Source organism: Eptatretus burgeri, chromosome 6 (genome assembly GCF_056783735.1).
Source record: "Eptatretus burgeri isolate ZD-2024b chromosome 6, Ebu_testis_v1, whole genome shotgun sequence".
Lineage (NCBI taxonomy): Eukaryota > Metazoa > Chordata > Myxini > Myxiniformes > Myxinidae > Eptatretus > Eptatretus burgeri.
The window spans coordinates 668,001-691,494 of NC_140966.1; the positions used below are offsets into that span (position 1 = coordinate 668,001).

The following is a 23,494-nucleotide window of genomic DNA, read 5'->3' on the forward strand; positions in this document are numbered from 1 at the left end:
AAACATCAAATCGTCCAGTCTTTGAATATTTCGAATAAAATAATTCCAACCCATCATTTTCGATGGGCTTTTATACCAGTAACTCCATACTGCACTGTCCAGTATCCCCATCCTACTGACAGGCAAGCAGCAGCTGTGAACCTCTCTGCTGCTCTGTAATTGATTATATGCTGCGGTCTGACAAATAGAAAATGACTTTCAACACTGGGAAATCTCATTCTCACCTTGTCACCCTGGAAAGATCCTTAAATTAATCCACGTGTCCAATTTCACAACCAGCCACTCGAAGAGGATCAATGTCTTGAACTTCTCACCCTTAACACCAGCCACAACCTCATCTGGATTAACAACATATCAAAGCTGACTTCCAAAAGCCAGCCAGAGACTGGGCATCCTCAATTGTCCAAGTCATTCCTTGAAAAATCAGAATGATTCACAATTTACAACACCTTTGTCTGGAATGCAATGAAGGACCTCTCTCTCTCTCTCTTTCTCTTTCTCTTTCTCTTTCTCTCTTTCTCTCTCGCCTTACAGCACATCTATCTCTTTTGAATTCTGAAGAATCTAAAGCTCTCAGCGTTATATTATTAGCATCTCCCATTATGAGGCAACAGCACAAGGCAAGCTCCTGATGATCTCAAATCGCAGACAGTTCAGGGGCCTTTGTTTTGTATGGCCTTTCCTCTATTCTTGCTCCTATTTTCTCAGCCCTCCAAGTCAGGTATGGGAGCATGCACTGAAGCAGCGCAACGCTGCGTCCACTTCCCGCCGATACTCCAGGGGAATCCGACTGGCCCTGCCCCATCTTCTTGAGATGCTGATGAACCTGCTGCAACCACGAGACACGTCGTCATCTCGTTGGCCTTCTTCACCCATGAGGCTCCCTCGCTGAGAGAATCTGGTGAGCAGGATCATTGTCAGGAAAATGAGCAACATGTCCATACAGCCATAGCTGACGCTCAAGAACAATACAGGTCACAAATCTCATCCGAGTCTCAGCAACCGCTCGTTGAACACAAAGTCTGATGGATGATAGCCATGGATTATCTGAAAAGACCTGGTACCGATGGAGTTAAATCTCTGTCTCAGATCCCTGGTCGGAATCCAGGTCTCGCATCCATAGAGCAAGACTGGAAGGACCAAGGACTTAAAGACGAGGACTTTCATTCTCCTGCACAGGTACCGACAGCACCACACCCCATGATCCCGTGAATCCATGACTGCCCAGGCCCGACCCAGACATCTGTTGACCTCTGGCTCGCAGCCAACCGAGACATGAACATCACTGCCAAGGTAAGTGAATCTCTCCGTGACAAAATCCTCACCACAAACAGGTACCTCAACATCCTCACCACAAACATGTACGAGCGCTCTTCCGATCTCCCATGAAGTTGACGCTTTGGTGTGTGCATGTGCAGAACCTATGTCATCAAGAGATCGGGGAGCATTCATCATGCTCCACACATTTTGATTTTATCTCTGCCCAATCGCACTTGCCTTCTGGTTCATGGTTTGCATTAGTGAAATCAATCATCTGAGTGGTAGACAGGCATTTGTTCTTTGCAAATTATGTGGTTTTACATTGTGAGACATAATCTGGGGCTGATGCTCACCATTACAGGCAGGTGGTAAGATTTGAATTTCAATGACGACTGTGGTCAGTATTGGTTAGATATTTACATGATATGGCATCCTGATGAGGGCAGATAAGCCCAAAATCCAGATAGGTGATTGTTTTTGATGTTTAACCAATGTTAATCATAAAATCTATGTCTTTTGGGTTGGAGGTGATGCTTTGTTGTGCACATGTGCAGGACTTATGTCCATCAGAGATCGGAGGAGTGCTTGTCATGCTCCACACATTTTGAAAACACACACACACACACACACACACACACACACACACACACACACACACACACACACACACACACACACACACACACACACACACACACACACACACACACAAAACCAAAAATAAACGTGTTGATCAGCCATTTTTGAAGACATTCTGGATTATATTAATTGCAGAAGAAGTAGGACATTAGTGTTGGATGTGTGGAAGCAATTAATTCTCACCAATAAGGTTAATTCAAGGTGTGCACCAAAGGACCTCATATTTGATAAAAAGGAAAGTCGTGTGGCCATTGCAACATAATTCTCAGAATGCGACCAGAGGGATGGATTTAATTTATTGAAGAAGGTTGTGATATGTGACGAGATCTATGGCTATTAAATCACACTGGATCCATGGTAAGCCACCATGGAATGGAGAGCATTGTGGTTCCCTCCATGTAAACAAAACTTCAAGATTCAGCGATCTGTTGCAAAGCCCAGCTGTTTCAATATTGTGTTTGGAATGTGAAATTTCACGAGCATTGGTAAACCATCATGCACGATACTGCATTAACTTGTTATGCAATGAAGTGAGAGAGGAAATTCAGAGATGATGGGCAGATATGCTGTAACAACACGTGACTTGATTGCACGTTTTGGCAAATGTGATCAGAGATAGTTTGAAAAGTGATTATTCATCCTCCATATTGTCCAGAATTGTCAACGTATGATTTGCGTATGTTTTGGATCACTCAAAGAACATGTGTGGAATTAGATTTGTGAATTATCAAAACATCAAAGTCCAGGCACTGAAATGACTGCCTCATGAAACACTTTATAGTTCATATGTATATATTTATATATATATATATATATATATATATATATATATATATATATATATATATATATATATATATATATATATACATCCATACATATATATCGTTACGGCTGGGGGGGGGGGTTATGCATTCAAAGGGTAATTAGGATGTTCAATGAGGTATGTCATGCTGTTCGAGTTATACCAGGAACTCCTCTTTTTAACAATGGATACAATAAATAACAATAAATACAATAAATTACAATAAATACAAATAATTAACAATAAATACAAACAGCATGTTAGGGTGAGGAGCAGGCAAGCTCGGAGGCAGCTCCAGCATCCCGGGGGTGCTACCGGTGAGTATGCAGGTGGGCAGACCTACTAGTTGAGCCATACTACCCAGCCAGGAAATTGTGCGATGGCACAGAAAGAAAATTTGGTGGGAAAAGCCCAAAATTGTAAGAGCACCAACATGTAAGTGATGCGACTGGTTTTTTTAGAACCCCATAGTTTAACAAATGCCTCTTGGCAGGGTATAATCCCAAGGAAAGTTTAAAACTGTAACAATATTAGTGTAGTTAGGATTGATAAAGACCCTTTTGCACCATCCACTGTCGGGATGATCGCCGGCTGCCTTGCCCTCTTGTAGGACTTGAGAATGAGACTTGTCACGATGTCAATGTAAGATTGCATGTAGTTCTGCTCTTCCTTTCCATAGAAGCTTGGGGGGATTGGGTATGAATTTGGCAATGGGGATAGTGGGATATAGGAGGTTAGACGTAGCGACGAATTGTAAAAAGAGGGGGACTAGGGTAGTGTATATTAGGGAAAAGACGGATGGGTGTGGATGAGTAGGGCCAACTCGAGCTCTCTCTCCAGGCATCACCGCCACTGCCCCAGGTATGTGCACATCAAGGACCGGATGACCATGTTGGTCAGACCTGTTGTTTGGCATTACCTGGATTACCTTTTTCTTTTTGTGCTGGTTGCTCTTTGCCTTGCTGTTTTGCTTTGTCTCACCACTGCCCCAGGACCATCAAGCTGTTCTGCATCAAGGCATCACTCACCTGGTTGGATCACCTGTTCTGCATCAAGGCGTCACTCACCTCACTTCAACATTTGCTCCGTGACCTGTGTTCCACCCCCACGACACCTGTTCTGTGGACTGACACTCGCTGCAGCCTCATGCCAGGTGACACCGTTCAAATTATCATCATGGTGGTTTTGTTTGTTTTCTTTTGTTTGAACTGCATTTACTGCAGCAGCATGCTACCACACTTTGGACTACCCCTTTGTTGCAGCCTCATTCCAGCTTCATTCTAGCTTCATACCAGCTTCATACCAGCCACATGACTTCTTGCTACCTTCATACCAGCCTCATACCTTCATGCCACTTTGCTTCACTACTTTTGCCATGAATTACCATGACCATGAACTGCACAAACGCATACCTGACTTGGAGGGCTGAGAAAATAGGAGCAAGAATAGAGGAAAGTGGCTCGGTTTTTGTTGCTGCTTCTTGATCAGTTTTTAGATCCTCGTGGAGGATCTCTCAGTCTTACTCACGTTGTTGTTCTTCATCTTCTTGTGGACGTTTTTGTTTCACAGCCTACAGTTTTCATCGAAACTTCCTGAAACTTGGCATATATATGTAAAAATACCCTGCGCAGAGAGTAACCATCTCAGATTTTGAAAATTCCTCCTAGAAAAAAAGTTATGACGTCAAAATATCTCCGCTAATGGAAATTGCCGAAAAAATTATCTCCAAAACTAGGCAAGCTTTTTGAATTCTGTTTGCGGGAATCGAACAGGGCATTAGCAGAGATGAATTACCGCACATATGATACATCACTATGACGTCACATCAATTTTTATGACGTCATTCCTATTTTTTGACTTTTTGTTTCACAACCCAGAGTTTTCATCGGATCTTCGTGAAACTTGCCATGTATATGCAGAAAGCCCACGCGCAGGCAGTAACCATCTCCGATTTTGGAAATTCTTCCTAGAAAAAAAGTTGACATCATAATATCGCTGCTAATGGAAATCGCCTATACCATTATCTCCGAAACTAGGCAAGCTGTTTGAATTTCGTTTGCGGGAATCAAGCCGGGCATTAGCACAGATAATTTATCGCAAACGTGATACATCACAATGACGTCATATTCGTTTTTATGACATCATTAAGAGGACGAGGATCTTAGCTCATTTGAGCTTGTTGTTTGGAAGGCCACAACGTTTATGGCCTGTATGCCGGTTTGCTTTGTTCGGTGTGCTGGTGAAGAGCATGAAGGTAGCAAGAAGTCAACAGGTGTCCCCCCCCCCCCCACAATTTTCCTTTTAAATTTTTGTGGGTCCTGTGTCAGAAATTGTGTATTGTTGTTTAGTTGTGTAGATTATTACTGCCCACCGGTGAGATGTTTAAGTTTCAAATATTCCGGCAATTTTGGTGTAGCATAAGGTTGTTTGTGTGAGTCAGTTCGGTAGTTCCCAACGCATCAGGTGGGACATATCAAGTTTAAATTGTCGCACAAACTAAAGGGTAGAGTTAAAACGTCCTAGGTAGGGGGTAACTCCACCTGCATGTCACACGGTAGTGCTAACTTTTAATTGCAATGTTGTAACATTTAACCGATGTCTCCAGCTGTTGGACGGCTCAGGACGAGTCTGGGATAGGGAAAAGGGTAGTGTAACAGATTTCTGAATCCGGTCTGCCGAATGCATACCAACCTCCAGGTCCTCAGACAGTTATTTCCCCAAATGCCTGTCCAGGATAGACCCATCCCCATGTCTGGTGGGATTATAAATGTGATGCGTCGAGAAGGGTAAAGAATGGATCCCCTCTCTTATGGGATGGGATGCTCCTCTTTTACTCTTTATGACAGACACATTCATGCACACGAAATACCTGTTTCTTTCACGGACACCGAGACCCACCTTTTTACAGTGACGTCCGACACCCCGTTCCGCAGCTCTATGGACGCTAACTGGCTCCTGTTCATGTCGGGCTGAACAGTGAGGTAATAATTGTTATTGACAGTTTTATGAGCGCTTCAAGTTTGTGCTCAGTAATTCTGACAACTGGCTGTTTTTTTGTTCGCCGAGCACCACAGACATGGCCTCGTAAGCGAGGAATAGCCGTGGGATGGGCGGGTTGTCACGGTAATGGTGCGCAAGTGAAGCGGGGTGGATTTGGGGGGGGGGAGTCTGTGCTGCTGAGATAGGCCGCCTATAAAAAGAAGGAGAGGTCCGTTCTTGACGTGAGTAGTGAGTGGTGCGCGCACGGGTCAGTCGACGAGTCAGTTTGTCAGTCAGTTGGCGTCAGTTTGTCAGTCAGTTGGCGTCAGTTCATCAGTTCCAGTCAGACGGTCACCCTTGGTGTACCTGTTTCTTGGGGTCGACTGGCGTTCAAGCCTGTTTGCGAGTGGGTGCACAGCAAGGCTGTGTGCTGGCAACAGACAAGGCATGCTCACACATTTCAGGACGTTTTTGTTTGATGGACAACTTCTCTTTGGTGAGTGAGACCATTCTTCTCCCCCCCCCCCCCAAATGATCTGCTGGGTACCCTTGTCTGTGTTTAGTTGTTAAGTCAATCCCCGATAAGCATCTGCTCTCTGACTTTTTTTTTCTATCATTTTAATTGATTTTGTATGATTATTTATTTGCTTGTGATCATTTTGATTGATTTGGAATTTATCTATTTTTACCTAACTGAAAGAAAAAAGTTATTTGTATTTATTTATTTATTTATTTTCTTATTAATACATTCCTTGTTGACATTCCAACCTGTCCGTGCTTGTCCTTTCCTTCCATTGATCCAGCATTGTCCTAACCTCGATAGACTGGGAGGTAATTAACACACGACTTGACCATTAATAGTCAGCACACACCAGTGGTTAAACACTCGGCCGCCCTAATTAAGATCTAATCAAGATAAGATTGGTGCTTTGCCGAGGGCGCGCTCCCCGCTCAGGTAACCACGTGATCTCTAGTTAAACGGAATAATTACATGGCGGACACTGTAACTCGTGGTTAACCTGGTGGCGTTCGTGGTTCTAAAGCAACCCACCGTACCACAAAGTTAATTGTGAGCGATGGCCCCAGGTTCGGTTCTTCCGAGGACAAACGGCGAATAAACCCCCTCATAATACACTCGGTACCCGTATCTTTAACTATATCTATATATATATATATATATATATATATATATATATATATATATATATATATATATATATATACACATATACAGTAGACTAGGCGTAAGTCGTCACCATCGGGACCGAGAAAAAAGTGACGACTTCGAAATGTGACGACTTACGCGTATGCGAACATTCATGATGATTGTGGGGTGAAGGATGAAGTCGCGCGTGGCCTGGACACGTATGTGTGAGAGCCGGCTATTGTACCAAAAGGAAAACACAATCCTCAGGGCATAGGTGGGGCTGAGTTGGTGAGTTGGAAAGTGATCAAGCAAAGATGGAATTCATGAATCAGTTTATCACAAGTAAAGATAATGAACAACTGTAAGACAACTCATATACCATCGGTGATGGTATGGTGACAAATCACATGACACACAGTCATCGTGGTGATGATTACCACTCAATGCCAATGTGTAAGTGAGTGCGGTAATGTACAAAACAAGCCAATATAAAACCATGATCGGACTTCAACACGAAGCTCGATTGATCCTTTACTCCTTCGCGAAGTAATCCGTTATGTTTGACTGCCTCAAACTCTTGGGCATCTGGTGCATGAGAAAGGACTCAAACTGGTCATTGTATTCTATGATGTTGTCTGGGCAATCCTCCACCAAAAGACAGTATCGGCGCATCACATCCAGACAGTATCGGCGAATCCACGCTGCCTGATTCGCCGCACCTCTTGACCATGCCGATTCCCCACCTCACTTTGAATCTGTCTATCCAGTGCATCCCAAGGTCTCGGCATCATCATGCCCGAGGTCCGCAGCGAATTTACGTGCCTTCAGCAGCAACATTTCACCGTCCAACCGAATATTTGGCTGAGCCGACATTTGCCGAAACCAGATGATGAGCACGTCATCGACATCTTCAAAGGACACACATTTCACGCGTTTCACACTTCCCACCGGCCTCGCGATCTTCTCCACTTGTCCAAATATCTTGCCCTTATTCTTCAAGATATCGTTCAATGTCTGCCATTTGATGTCCAACTTCTCAGCTATGGCTGTTTTCTTCATCAGTGGGTTTGCCTCGCAAAACTGGATAATGTCGTATTTTTCTTGGTAGGTTTTAGTTGTAAGCTTACGCTTAGTCGCCATTGTCCTGCCTGCAGTGCGATCAACGTGTGTACGCAGTTATAAATAGCCTATCACTGGCGGTGTAAACGAATGAGCGAGCATCACGATTCCATGAAATCGGGCTTCTCACGAGGCAGCAGTTCCGTGTGACGAGTTAGGAGTGGCAATTTACTTGAGTTTCCATTACGCGGGAACGGACAACATTTGACGACTTTGACGAAGTGACGACTTAGAGATGACGACTTACAGAGGGATGACCCTTTATTCAAAGGGATTTAACATGAGATAAATTCGGGACTTTTTGACGCTGCCGACTTAGGCGAAGTGACGAGTTACACGCTGCCGACTTACGCCTAGTCTACTATATATATATATATATATATATATATATATATATATAGAAACTGGGCGTAGTGGCGTGCGCCTGTAATCCGGCTAAGCGGAGGCTTGGGTTGGAGGATCGCTTGAGGATGGGAGCTCTGCGCTGGGCCACGATATGAGAGGGTGTAGGGCAGCCCGGAATCATGGCGAAACCGAATCATTATCCCTGTGTCGTAAGAGGCAACCAGGGTTGCGTCAGTAAGGGCATCCGGCGTAAAACCTGTGCCAAATTAGTATGCGGATCATAACGGATGATCCGCTGTGGCGACCCCTAACGGGAGCAGCCGAAAGACGAACAACAACAACATATATATATATATATATATATATATATATATATATATATATGTATATATATATATATATATACATATATATACATATATATATATATATACATATATATATATATATATATACATATATATATATACATATATATATATATACATATATATATATATATATATATATATATATATATATATATATATATATATATATATATATATATATATATATATACACACGTTTGGGAATGCCTGGTGTTGGCGCAGTGGTTAGGGCAGCGGCTTGGGATCCAAAAGGTCCTGAGATCAAGCCCCGTTGGGCCACTGAATTAATACACCAGGGGGTTGACTCAGCCTGTCATCCTTCCGAGGTCGGCGAAATGAGTACCAGTATACTGGGCCGGTGTATACCCCGGTTAAAATAGGTGTACCATATCCCTGTGTCATAAGAGGCGACCAGGGTTGCATCAGGAAGGGCATCCGGCGTAAAACATGTGCCAAATCACTATGCGGATCATACGGATGATCCGCTGTGGCGACCCCTAACGGGAGCAGCCGAAAGAAGAAGAAGAAGATATATATCCGTTTGGAATGTATTATTCACTGTAAAATAAACTCAAGTGCACCTGTCAGTATAAACTGCAGGATGATGTGCAAATAATAAATTTGCCTGCTTGTACTCCTTATGTAAATATTCCATATGTTCTCCTTGTTGTTTGTCCCAGTTATGAACCTTAACCTCGTGCAAAAATACAATTCATACGTACATATAATACTCAATGACTGGTTTCGTACACTCAGCATACAATTCCAACCGCCTTGCTACTGTCTTTGGACGATCATCCTCTCGCTGTGTCAGTGGTTCTCCTGTTATATCATCCACACCCTGCAATGGAGAAAACAACATCGTTTTGGTGCAAAGTACCAGATAAACGTTAAAGAAAAACATTTAAATACTGTCATGAATCAGGAAGTCGGTTTGCAGAACATAACAGATGGTTCTTATTGATCCCCTTTATCATCAGTATAAGATATCAAGATGCTGCAATGGGTGTGTGCTATCCCTGCTTGTTCGTCCTTGTTTGCCAACTGTTTTTGGACTTTGTAGAAAATAAATTCAACGGAACAAAGAGTAAACAACAGAATTAAGCAGACACGTTTTGTGTGTTGTAAAAACTGGTGCTTGCTTGTAACATTATGGACTCTGAAATATGATAACTCAAGAGAAACAAGCTGGGTTTCCTGGCCTTTCATGAGATCACATCAGAATGTCCAGAAGGCAAACATTTCTCATCATACAAAAATATGCGATTTGGTGTCTGTCTGTCTGACTGCGATACATTTGGTCGTTACTTATCCTATCTCAACCAAACTTGCCAGTAGTACAGTAGATTAAGTCAACATTTCACCAGAATCGTTCAAAATGTAAAAAAGTGTGAAAACTGGTACATATGACTACTTTTATATGCTCTTTCATATAAGAGCAGGACACACATGATCAGACTACAATTACGGCCGCCATCTTGAATTTCCAAATGGCCACCACCGAAAACTATTTTTACGATATCTTGGTCACCAAGAGGCCTAAGCACTTGAATAAAGAGTCTAATCCAATGCTTTCACACACAAGGAATCCAATAAACACACTTATAGTGCTCCATTTTCAATCTTTCTGCTTCAAAATCGAAATGACACCCTTTCATAAACAACTAAATACTTATAAGTGTTTGCTCGATGTTTGATATCCAAATGCTATGAGCGTGTAGAAATGGCTTTATCCAATTTAATTTTCAATATAATGTTTTGAAAGGTGTGATAATTCTAAGAGTCTGTCTGTCATTCGCTCTGAAACTATGGTCCGCGGTCGTTCCAGCTGTCAGTCGATCCATGCGTTCCAGAGAACGTCCCTGTGCGTGGGTCAATCACTATCACTCTTTGCATGCGTGAATATGATCTGCATTGCAATTGATGCACTAAAAATCAGTTGGTCTGAAAATAATGAGATGTATGCATGTATAGATGTGTATAAGTAGAAATATATGTTGTGAATTGTAATAGTGGTGGACTAACATTTTTTCCCCCTTTTTTCATGACATTTGATACGGTGATACCATTGCACTGACATGCCAAAACGATGTCCAAAAAGTGAAAGATAATCGATGCTGGTGAAGGTGCATCTTCTAAAAAACATTGCCCAGATAAAACAGCCTTGATTGACTGGAAATTGTGTGCAATTTGCCAACAGGACACCGAAGAAAAGCTTGTTAATCCCAGCATAGCTAAATATAGAGGAAGTGATAAAGAATGCGGCTACAAACTACTTGCTGAGAATATTTTGGAGTTTCATCAAATTGATGCCTTACCAGAGGATATTGACATTGTGAAGTGGGACAGTGCAGACGGCATTGAAGCCACGCTCAGAAAAAACCAGGCAGTATGGCGCAAAAGCTGCAGAAAAAGGTTTGACAAACAAAAGCTCCAACGTGCTCAGAAAAAGAATTCAAAAGAAAATCTGGAATATGAGACAAGTCCTGTTTAGACCAGGTGACGCAGCATGGGTTCAATGGCAAGGACATCTAATTGTTTATTTTGTGAAGAAGATGACACAAAGGAGTATCTCCATGATGCAAGGACTGACAAAATTGATATTCGAGTTCGTCGATATGCACGCGTTACAAGATAGGAAACTGTTGGGAAAGCTCTCCGAAGGTGACATGCATGCCTTAGATGCTAGGTATCATCTATCATGTCTGACTTCCGTCACCAACCGTGTACGAAAACATAATGCTCAGCATGTAAGAGACACCCAAAGCACTAAAGTTGATAGTCTAATACTTGGTGAGCTAGTTTCGTACAGTGAAGAATTCTGCCAAGATGAAACGTTGCCAGTCTTCAGATTGTCAGATATGGGGAGACTTTATGAGTCCAGATTAAGAGAAGAAGATCCAGACTTTTCTGGAAGGTCAATACAACATGATTGAAGGAGAGACTGTTGTGCTTAATCCCCGATATGAGAGCTCAAACTCAAGGAAGAGATGTGGTCCTCATGTTTAAGTCTGACATTGGAGAAGCGATTAAAATAGCTTGCTCCAAGAATGATGATGATGATGCAATCCACTTAGTTCCTGTCACAGTGCGTTGCTAAGTTATCCACACAAGAGAATTAGCTATATAGCACACAAGATACCAATGTCATCTCTTCCCAAGAGTGCAACATAGAATCTTCTCTAGCTCCATGCAACCATGAAGAAGCCGGTACGAGGTTATTCTTGCATGCTCTCCATTGTGCACAAAATGGCCATCACAGAATCCTGATCAGGTCAGTCGACACTGACGTCGTTGTCCTTGCAATTGCCATATTTCACGCTTTATCCCTTGACGAACTATGGGTTGCATATGGAGTCAAGAAACACTACAGGTTAATACCGGCTCACACGATTGCAAACAGTCTTGGTGAAAATAAGGCCAAAGCTCTTCTGTTCTGGCTGTGACACGTCGTCGTCATTCAGTGGTATTGGGAAGAAAACCGCTTGGGACACCTGGACCAATTTCCCTGATATAACGGACACTTTCTTGAGTTTAACCCAAGAGCCTTCATCGGTCTCAGATGAGAATGTGTGTCAACTGGAAAGGTTCGTCATACGTCTTTATGATAGAACCAGTGAATGCACCGAGGTGAATCAGGCAAGGAAGCTTCTGTTCGCAAAAGGAAGAGAAATAGATCGCCTACCCCCGACAAAGGCAGCCCTCACGGAACATATCAAGGGGTCGACATACCAGGCAGGACACATCTGGGGCCAAGCGCTAATATATAAGCAGCAGTTACCACGCCCATGCGACTGGGGATGGACAAAGAACGGCATTGAACAGTGGATACCTTTTTTTTTTTTTTTTTTTGTATACCTTGGTCGAGGCTCGTATGAGAGCTAACACACAACTCACAGCAAGGAGGCATGAGACAAGAGGGGCGGGAGTCGAAGGGACAAAACAGTGGGGAACAGACACATTAGGTGAACTGTGGAAGGGAGAGGGATGGGGATGGGACAGGGAACATGGCGAAGAGAAGATGGACATTTCAGGGACTTTCAGGAAGGAAAGCAGGAGAAATGAAGGAAGTGGGCTTGGGTGGATTATCGGGGGTAGAAAAGATCGAGGATTTGGATGGGGGAAGATAAGAGGTGGTGGTGAACAGCTGTTTTGAAAGCCTGGAGGGAAGAATGGGAAATAATAGAGTGAGGAAGTTTGTTCCAAAGGCGGGAAAAAAGAGGAATGAAAGAGTGAAGATGAGCAGTGATTCGTGATTTTGGTAGTTTTACCAGAAGGGGGTTGTTGGCAGACCTTGAGCGCCCTGTGGAAATGTGGTGGGGACAAATCGCAGAGAGAGCAGGGGGGGCAAGACTGGAGAGGAGTCGGTAGAAGACAGAAAGACCACCGACCAACCTGCGGTGATTGAGTGAGAGGCCCAAAGACTCAGCTTCATTGCGGGAGATGCCGATGATCTTAAATGCCCTGGTTTCGACAGCGTTAAGCCGAGAAAGGTGGGAGGCAGGAGCACCAGCCCAGAGGGGAGAGCAGTACTCCATCAGGCTATGGACAAAAGCTTTGTAAGTGGTCAGGAGCTCAAGAGGACCGAGGAAGGACTTAGCACGACGGAGGATTCCCAGTCGGCGACTGGCTTTTGAGGCGAGGTTGGAAATGTGACTTTCCCAGGAAAGGTCATGGCAGATAGTGAGACCTAGAAGCTTGAAAGAAAAGACTTCTTCCAGAGGATTGTTGAGAAAGTGGATGGGGGGGTTTTGTAAACGGTCCTTTCGAAGAGACATAGTGAGAGTGTGAGATTTGTCTGGATTGAAAGACATGTTCCACGTGTTGGACCAGTTTGTGATTTTATCCAGATCTGCAGTGAGCGAAGAAGCTGCTGCTTGCCGGTCTGAGGGAGACAGCACTTGCTGAGGCGGTCAAATCCTGCACAGAGCTGATCAAATGCGGCTGCATAAAGGCATGCAGACCACCATGCAAATGTTTCTGTGCATCTCTCCCATGCACTGAACTTTGCCATTGTGCAGGAACATGTTATCAGACAGATTGAAGTCAGAACTGTATCTCGACCAGATGAACGATGCTTGGGACAGTGTATATGTCATTTTAAAGCAGAAAGACTGACAATAGAGCATTTTAAGTGTGTTTATTGGATTCCTTGTGTGTGAAAACATTGGTTTAGACTCTTTATTCATTTTGATAGGTCTCTTGGTGACCAAGATATCGTAAAATATTATTTTCGGTGGCGGCCATTTTGAAATTCAAGATGGCGGCCGCAAATGTTTTCTGATCAGGTGTGTCCTGCTCTTAAATGAAAGGACATGTATGCCAATTTTAACAATCGGAATGATTTTTCTTTAATCTACTGTACTACAGGGGGACTTGGGTCACATGTCAGAGGTGAAAGCAAATTAACTTGCCCCCATCCCCAAGAAGTATTTTCCGCCTGTGACATGAAAGGTGTTGAAAAAGCTTATCATGTTGTTTTATCAGGCACATCAAAATAAAAGGAAGTAGAAATTATTTCAAACAAAAACTATTCAGTCAATTCTGTCCAATGTGTGATTACCTTTTAAAACAATCACGACTGTTGCTTAACACTAAACTGAAATAAATTTGAAGGAAACCAGACGTCCTTGAGGCATTCTATGCTTATCGTGCCCACCATAGACGATCAGATCCAAGCCATCTCGATGTGCTATATAACACATATTGTGGCCTCATATGTGATTTCTCCAGGGCCATGGCTTCAAGTGTAACATGCGATATTTGCCCCTAACAACCTTACGGCCCAATTGTGACCTTTAATCATTGCATAACCCCATTCCTAATGGTCACTGTAGCATTGTTTAATAGTTGCCTGAGGGATATTTGGAGAAAATTGGACGTACTTACACGTGGGTGGTGTATAGACTAAGTTGAGCTTGTCCAAACACCGACAAGAGATAAAACTTATTATAACAAGTGGTTGACTTATAGTGACATTCATGATCAGATTTCAAAAGACATCCCTATCCTGCACTGATTTTTGAAGCTCTGGCAGAGACAGCTTTGATTCAGCCTTTACCCCATCCATTAGGCCCATAAAAGGTCTGCCTGTTCCTCTTCTTCCCGCTCACAGCATAGTTGACTTCTTCAAACTTTCATTTTCTGCAGACATGATGTGTCCAACCAACGCATTACAGTTCGTGTTTTGGCATCAGCACTTCTCATGTACGTTGTGCTTTAATTTGTTCAAGCACTGACTTGTTTGTTCTTCTTTCAGTCCATATAATTTTAACTTTCGTCTCCAACACCATGTTTCAAAACTGTCAATCTTCTTCCTTTCTTTCTTTTTCACTGTCCACGACTCACATCCATACATTGCAACTGGAAATACCAGAACATTCACCAGCCTCCTCTTGGTTTGAATGGTCACACATCTTTATTTTTCCAGATCATTGTCAATCTTGACATGGCTGTTCTCCCCAACGCTAACCATCTATTAATTTATCCTCTCCATTCTGCACTCGCTTCAATCTTAGAACCCAAGAAGATGAAACTTTCCACTGTTTCCACATGATTATCTCCCAAACAGAACACGTTGTTCTTACCGCTTTACAAGATTTTAGTCTTCTTTAGGTTTCAAGAAAGACCAGTTTTTTTTCACTCTCCTTCATCAATTTCTCCGGCAGTTTCATTAAGTACTCTTTACTTTCTGTCATCAGCATACCCGAGGTTGTTGTTACATCTTCCTCCAATCCTGACTGCAGCCTATGGACGTCCAAGTTCGATTTTTTGTCAAAATTATTAAAACCACAAATTAATCCATCAATTCCATCTGATGTTGTTTTGTACACAGCGTCAGTACTTGTAAAGGGAGATGCTACACAGTCAGGCTCATATCCAATTGGGTTTAATGCGGACCACAAACCTCACTCAGTCAAGATGGAGACTCTGCTTCTACATGTGCAAGAGTACCCCTACACCTACATATCATTACCGTACAAAACCCAGTCCAGACTTACATGATTGTCTCCTTCCTTCCCACATGTTATGCATGCTATTACAAAGGGACCATTGCATAAATTGGCTGGAAATGCATTTCAAAAACTGGAAGGGCACTCTTCGACTTCGAAACATTGCTAGGTGTGCCTCTGTCCACATTATAACATCAGTATACATAATTGTAACAAGTTTGATATAAAACCCTGAACCCAGATTCAAAATCTATACTAATAAAAGGCAGTGTGTGTCAGGGTGTGTGTGTCTGTCAGTGTGTCTACTCCATAACGCCAAAACTATAAAACCTTGCAGCCTGAAACCTTTCATGCATACTAAGAAAACTCTAAGGAAGTGCAAGAGTGAAAATTGGGTGTTTGGGTTAATTAAAACATCCATTTTGAAGATAATTAACGGCCTCATTTGATTATATCCTTCATCAGGCGATCCTCGGCCACATCGCTGTGTGAGGTCATAAGTCATTTCCTGGGTAACCTCGCTGGGGTCTGAAGCCGCCATGACTTTTGACCTGCTCAACCTCACCTCGATTTGGAAGATGTCGTTCATCAAAGCTACGGATTGCTGGGTACATTGCAATGCTTATAAACGCCTGGAGATGTCAGCGTTCATTGTTATCTTGCCAAACGCAGAGCGTTTTGCATGATCTGTTTTTTTCGTCGGTTTGTTTGTGTATTTATTTTTTTGTTACAATTGATTTTCAAGTTTCAACTAGCTCTGTAGATCACAGTTTTCGTGCAATCGCTCTCAAACTTGATATGTATACTCGTGAGCGCAATAGCTTTCGACACACAAAATGTTGAAGGTCAAGGTCACCAGAAGGTCAAACATCAAAATCAATGAAACCCTTAACTTTTGAGGAATTTTTATCGGATCATCTCCAAACTTGGTGAATATATAGTATATCGATAGGCGCTCAGCTGATTAGTTTTTGGTGGCGATCGGCCTTGACCTTTATGGTTAGCGCCTTAGGTCGAAGTTGACGATTATGAAGGTCATTTTTAAATCTTTGACTAACAATATCGAGTAGTACCTCAAAGTGAAGCCCAAAGAAGAGTGCTTTTCAGATATAGCTATAATTTGACGACAGAATCTTTTGCTGACGTCATTGACGATATAAATATTTTTGTTTTTGGCAAGATAACCTTCAGCCTATGGCTGAGGTTCGGGCTAGTTATATTTCATTTCCGCATATGTGTTCGCCATGAGTAAATCTTAAACTAAGATGAATTATCAAATTTAAGCTCCAGAATCGAACTTACAAGCAGTTCCTACTCCGAGAAAAGTGTTCATTTGTCCAATTCGTACATCTGTGATATTTCGGACATCTCCGGGAGATGTGTTTGATATGACGGTTCGATGATTGCCAATTACGTGCCAGGGGAGCTGTTTCATATCGACCGTTTTAATGGAGTGCTTAAGCGAATGCTTAAGCTATTTGGCGAGCGCTCTCCAAGCTCATTGGTTGTTTTTGTCAATCTCACATCGATTAGATGTATATTTCCGCCGTTGTTGGGTCCCGTGGTGCCATGCGGTGACTCAGGAGGTGTCTTACTCTTATCCACTGAAAATGTGCAGGGATCGCTTTGTAATCCACCTCTCACTTCGACATCGATGCAGATTAAAACAATAAGGTCCATCCGACCAGGTGTTCGCCATGTTTGTTATCGTTGTGAAGGTAGAGACTATAGATCGACATTTTGTGTTCTCTGCCTTGATACATTTTTGAATTGAATTTCATAAATTTCCCACTTTTAATCCTCTTTCAAAGAATGCTGTTTCAAGGTAAATCTTTGTGTTTTTCGTTTTTATTTACTTGATGCGTGTGAACATTTGTACATGTGTGTATGTACGTAAACTGTATTGGCATTTGGTACGTGTGTGTGTGTGTGTGTGTGTGTGTGTGTGTGTGTGTGTGTGTGTGTGTGTGTGTGTGTGTGTGTGTGTGTGTGTGTGTGAGAGAGAGACAATGAGAGAGACAGAGACAGAGACAGAGACAGAGAGACAGAGACAGAGAGAGAGAGAGAGAGTAATTGAATCGAAAATGGTTTGCCAATTTCAAAGCAAAATTCTGTGGTGCTGGCAGTGTCCCTGGCACAGGAGTTGCAACCAGAAGACAAACTGTGGCTGGCATTCGGAACAGGCCAGAGTTTCCAATACCTAGCAGCACACGAAATAGCAGCTGGATTGGGACGAGAGAAGGCTCGTGCACTGCCAATGTTCCACGCTCTAACTGGATGCGACACTGTGTCTCGTTTTCATAGACATGGCAAGAAGACTGCGTGGGCAGTCTGGACGGTACTGCCAGAACTCACTGAGGCGCTGCTGCTGCTGTCCTCTGCACCTCGTGACATACCAGACGATGCAATGCGCATCATCGAGAGGTTCGTGATCCTGTTGTATGATGGAACCAGCAAATGCACAGACATTGACAAGGCCAGGAGGAAACTCTTCGCAAGGAAGAACAATGTGCAGCTCATCCCTCCAACGAAGGCAGCTCTGGAGGAACATGTCAAGAGGGCAGTGTTTAAAGGTGGACATGTGTGGGGTCAGATACTGCTGCCAGCACCAGAGCTCCCTCCACCAACCAACTGGGGTTGGTCAAGGACTGGAGAAGGACAGTACACACCTTACTGGACCAGGCTAACTGAGGCAGCTCACAGCTGCATTGAGCTGATTTCTTGCAAGTGCAAGAAAGGGTGTGTGAGGTGGTGCAAGTGCAAAAAGGCTGCCCTTCATTGCACAGCCCTCTGTGTGTGTGAAGGGGACTGCACATGACGATGAGTCAACAACATACATGTACTTGTGGCAATGCTGAACTTGTTAACATGACACTGTTTATGTACACGTATCTTCAGTACCGGTATATACCTAGCCTCAGATACCAGTACACCGGGCCTCAAATACTAGACCATGTAGCATGTCAGTATTATACCTAAGACATTTACAGAACTAAGACATTCTTTTCAAAGTATTGTGTTGAATCCAATAAAGCCAGAAGAACTGGCTTTGTTTCAAAGTCCACATCCGGTATCTGACAACGCAATGGAGATATCTTGTTTTGGAATCAAACTCAATGCACATACTGTGTATATGTAATGGTATAGTTGTGTTCTGTGAAAAGTCAATGGCTGTGTGGTTAGGCTCTGACCTGGACAAGTGGTTGGTTAAATTCGGTATTGTAGATACGCCCACTTCCAGGATGGAGCCAACGTGATGTGAGGCGTTGCTGGAGAATGGCCGTCGGCACTTGGAGCTCCAACACGGTATCCAGAGGAAAATGTAAAGCTAGTGCATTAACTTGGACAACTGAACGTGGGTATCCTGCCACAAAACAAAAACACATATAGCCTGTTGCTTTAGTCATGGTGAAAGATGTAGGATACTTTTTTGTGTAGTTCTAGGTCTAGTGACTGTTTCACAGTGTGTCTCGACCAAATTAGTTTTGATGCTAATGTCAGACTCGGCAATATGTCTCTCTCAAAATTATCTTAATGCACGGTGAGGCTAATTAGTACTGCTCTGCCTTATTCACAATACACCTCCACTGTCCTCGATCAACAGCTCTGTTTCTCTCCACTCTCCATCCATTATGCCTTTCTGAAATCCCTCTTAATGCAGTCTCCCCCATTTTAACCATGGTCTACCCCTTGTTCTCCTTCCTTGTCCATTCCACGTGTTTGCTTTATTTGGAAGTGGTTCTTCTTCCATCCGTACCAACTGCCCAGCCCACTTCAGCCAGCGCTTTGTTAAGATGATGAAATTTAAAGAATACATTAAAATTTCATTCTTTTTGCAAAGATTTTAAGAGCTATAAAATGTTTGATGGAAAAAGTAGCTCAAGCCATCTGTTTTACTGCATGGAGTCATTTAAGAAAGATTCATATTTTAAAGTACCAATTACATAAAAGTAGACCCTTGGATTGACAACCTAATGAATAGCAATGTTTATCTATGGATACCGTATTACAGTCCCTATTTCATATTAAAACGAGATGGGTACTCGGTAGAGCGCACACCTCCACCCTGTAATTCCTGATCCACGAGAACATATCGGGCCCAATACATTTTTGAAATATCATGCTATATATCGTCTTTGAGCCCCATCTCTCAATGGTGAAGAATCACTTAAATAATCTAGTAGTTCGATCTGGATCCAGATCCTCACCAAAATCACATGAGCTTGTTATTGACACCTACCCAACTCATCCACGAAGTTTTGTCATAATCTGTTCACAACGTTTTGAAATATCGTGCTATATATCGTTTTTATGGCCCAATCCCTCAATGGTGAAGAATGACTTGAAAAATTCTCGTATCCAGATCCAGATCTCAATCTTCACCAAGATCTAATCAATCCCTTCTTGTGAAACACCTAACCTGTCTACCAAGTTTCGTCGAAATCAGTGCCTAACCTTTTTGAGATATTCTGCTCACAGATGGAGAGACAAATAGGGGTGAAAATATCATCTCCCTCCACCTTCAGTGGCAGAGGTAAAAAGTTGTAAGAGAATTGTCATCCAACCAGAATTACATGATCATGGATATTGCTTGAGTTTTACTTTTTTGAAAGAGCTTAGCTATTCACAATTCAAAGACAACTGGCAATATTAAAGCAATGCAGAGACTATTACTTGTGCTTGACAAATAAGAGGTTTTAAACAAAACATACTGTCTGAGCAATGACAGCTGAGTTAAAATTTCAGGAGCAAGGCAAGCTCACCATCCAGCAGCCAAGGTGTTGGTCCGAGGGCTCTCAATTCTGATAAAATCATGCCTGAAACAATGTCGTCTGGAACGAGCCGGCCTTGCACAACATAGACTTGTGCTTGTCTGCCAATCACTGACCATAAACAAGATCTCATAATTAGACAAAGCAAAATGAATTTTATGTTGATATTTATAATAGACTATTTCAGAGAAAAAATAAAGACAGTCAATAGGTGGGTGTGGGATCAGAAATTTAGCGAGTTCGTTGAATGAATACACAGTTAATCCATGCGTTGTTAAAGTATGAGAGAGATCAAGTGTTCCAACAACATTGCAAATTGGCAATAGCAATTTTACATGTGGAAAACTATGTACATGAGATACAAAGGAATTTCCAAAAACATTAATTGAATTGAGTGATCAACCTGTAGTGGGCTTTGCTGAGTACCAATAGCAAAATTGTGTGTTTAAAGAATGGATAATAAAGAACTGATAGCACAAGTCAGTTCTTTATTATCCGTTCTTTACAAAAGTGATGTATGTGAATCACTGCACACATTGCTTTTGCAAGTACTATAGTTTTTTTTAATTTGGAGCTTGGAGCGATTTCATGCATTGTATGATACGATTTTCCACGATCTACTCTCAAGGACTAATTCAATCATATCATCAAAATATTATTTCGGTTTTGAGGATCGGATATCGTCCGGACTAAATAAGTGTCGAAAGCTGGAGAGAAATTTGATAATTTAAAGAAATACGAGTCTTATAACGAAGCCAATATACATATTTACTTTAAGCAAGCAAAGCTATGTCCCTCCTCCATACATACACAAGAAAATGTGAAATTTCCAAAGCATTAAACTTATCTTTTTCGACTGTTTGGAGAATTATATTGAGTGAATAAAAAATTTATGAATGTTCCAAAATTCACCAACTTCATTAACCTATATTATTTAATGAATTCACTGCCCGACCTCGCACCCTGTCCACCAGAGACACTGCTTATCCATAGTGTCTACCAGATCACTGTCCATATATTTGTAGGTGTCGTGATGTGCTTTACAGGAGATCAAAACAAATCTGGTGAAAAACACGTTTTGAAATAAAGTTATAACGTTTGCGCGGACCACGAATTATGCAGCACGTGACACATGCACAGACGAGCAGGCAACATGGTGGATTATCTGCAATGTTTATTTCACGGGCAATTCAACTTTGCAATGTCTCCTTGGTTGTTCTGCATTATGATATGCAGCCACAGTCTGACCAGCTATTCCTTATCAACCATTTAATTAGAGTGCTTGCTTAAGTGCATAAGCCACTTGCCGAGCACCCTTTTGTCGATAGCGGTACCATGTTACATCATTCTGAGAGAATCGTTCACTCACTGTGGACGCTTTTGCCATGCCACATCATTCAGAGCGAGTGGGTTGTACTCCGTCATCCTGAGCAATTGGTTCATGCTCCGTCATCCTGAGCGAGTGGTGCATGCTCCGTCATCCTGAGCGAGTTGTATGTGTTCCATCATCCTGAGCAAGTGGTTCATGCTCCATCTTCCTGAGCAAGTGGTTCATGCTCTGTCATCCTGAGCAAGTGGTTCGTGCTCCATCTTCCTGAGTGAATGGTGCATGCTCCGTCATCCTGATCAAGGAGTTCATGCTCTGTCATCCTGAGCAAGTGGTGCATGCTCCATCATCCTGAGCGTGTGGTTCATGCTCCGTCATCCTGAGTGAGCGGTTCATGCTCCGTCATCCTGAGTGAGCGGTTCATGCTCCGTCATCTTGAGTGAGCGGTTCATGCTCCGTCATCCTGAGTGAGCGGTTCATGCTCCGTCATCTTGAGTGAGTGGTTCATGCTCCGTCATCCTGAGTGAGCGGTTCATGCTCCGTCATCCTGAGCAAGCGGGTCATGCTCCGTCATCCGAAGCAAGCGGTTCATGCTCCATCATTCTGAGCAAGTTGTGAAATAAAACCCGATTTCTGAGCCGTTTGCCATATTAACTTGTTTTCTAAATCATCGGGCAAATGTTTTTCCACCCATCACATAACAATTGGCAGCTGTTTATAAAGATCAATGTTTTTGCATATCTCCCTGAAATGGCTATAATGCAAATGTGTTTTCATAATTTCTTTATTGAAGTTTTACCAAAAAAGAGTGAAAGTTACTTAAGGATTTTGGGTTGTTTACATTATGTACTGCAGTCGGTAATCAAATTGACTGCAATCTGCTGTTGCCTGAAGAATTGCTGATATTGGCCAAGCACCAATACTCTGTGTATGTGTGTGTTTTTTTTTTGTATGCCTTCTCAAGGCTCGTCTGAGAGCTAACACACAACACACAGTAAGGGGGGCATGAGACAAGAGGGGCAGGAGTGGGAAGGACAAAACAGTGGGGAACAGAGTCATTAGGAGATCTGTTGAAGGGAGAGGGATGGGGCAGGGAACATGAGGAATACAAGATCGATATTACAGGGACTTTCAGGAAGGAAATCAGGGAATTTGAAGGAGGTGGGTTTGGGGTGGATTAACGGGGGTAGAAAAGATCGAGGATTTGTATGAGGGACGATAAGAGGATGGGGGGCGTTGTTCATACAGCATAACATTTTCTCTCTCTGCTAACTCCCCTCCTCCCACCCGTCTCTCTCTCTCTCTCTCTCTCTCTCTCTCTCTCTCTCTCTCTCTCTCTCTCTCTCTCTCTCTCTCTCTCTCTCTCTCTCTCTCTCTCTCTCTCTCTCTGTGCCAACCTCATTCCACCCCTGCCTAATACAGAGCAGCACCCTCATATGCATCTCTTTCTCTCTCTCTCTCTCTCTCTCTCTCTCTCTCTCTCTCTCTCTCTCTCTCTCTCTCTCTCTCTCTCTCTCTCTCTCTCTCTCTCTCTCTCTCTCTCTCTTTCTGGATGTGTTCGGACGGTGATTATGTCTGGACGGTGTTTGTCTCCAAATGTGTCCGGGCGGTGTTTGTCTCCAGGTGGTGTTTATCTCTGGCTGTGTCCGAATGGAGTTTGTCTCCGGCCGTGTCTGGACAGGGTTTGTCTCCGGACATGTCCGGGTTGTGTTTGTCTCCGGGTGCTGTTTGTTTTCAGACTGTGTTTATTTATGGACATGTCCGGGCAGTGCTTGTT

At 42.8% G+C, this 23,494-nt stretch overlaps 1 protein-coding gene across 1 annotated transcript in view; it reads right to left on the reverse strand.

Moving 5' to 3' along the window:
• Positions 1-23,494, reverse strand: part of AK3 (adenylate kinase 3) — a 51,422-nt gene that overhangs the window by 12,880 nt on the left and 15,048 nt on the right. Inside the window, exons 2-4 of the mRNA XM_085883694.1 lie at positions 20,382-20,501; positions 18,810-18,982; positions 9,388-9,506 (exon numbers count right to left, since the gene is read on the reverse strand). Coding sequence (XP_085739820.1) covers positions 9,388-9,506; positions 18,810-18,982; positions 20,382-20,501 — 412 coding nt within the window. The remainder of the gene's footprint in view (positions 1-9,387; positions 9,507-18,809; positions 18,983-20,381; positions 20,502-23,494) is intronic.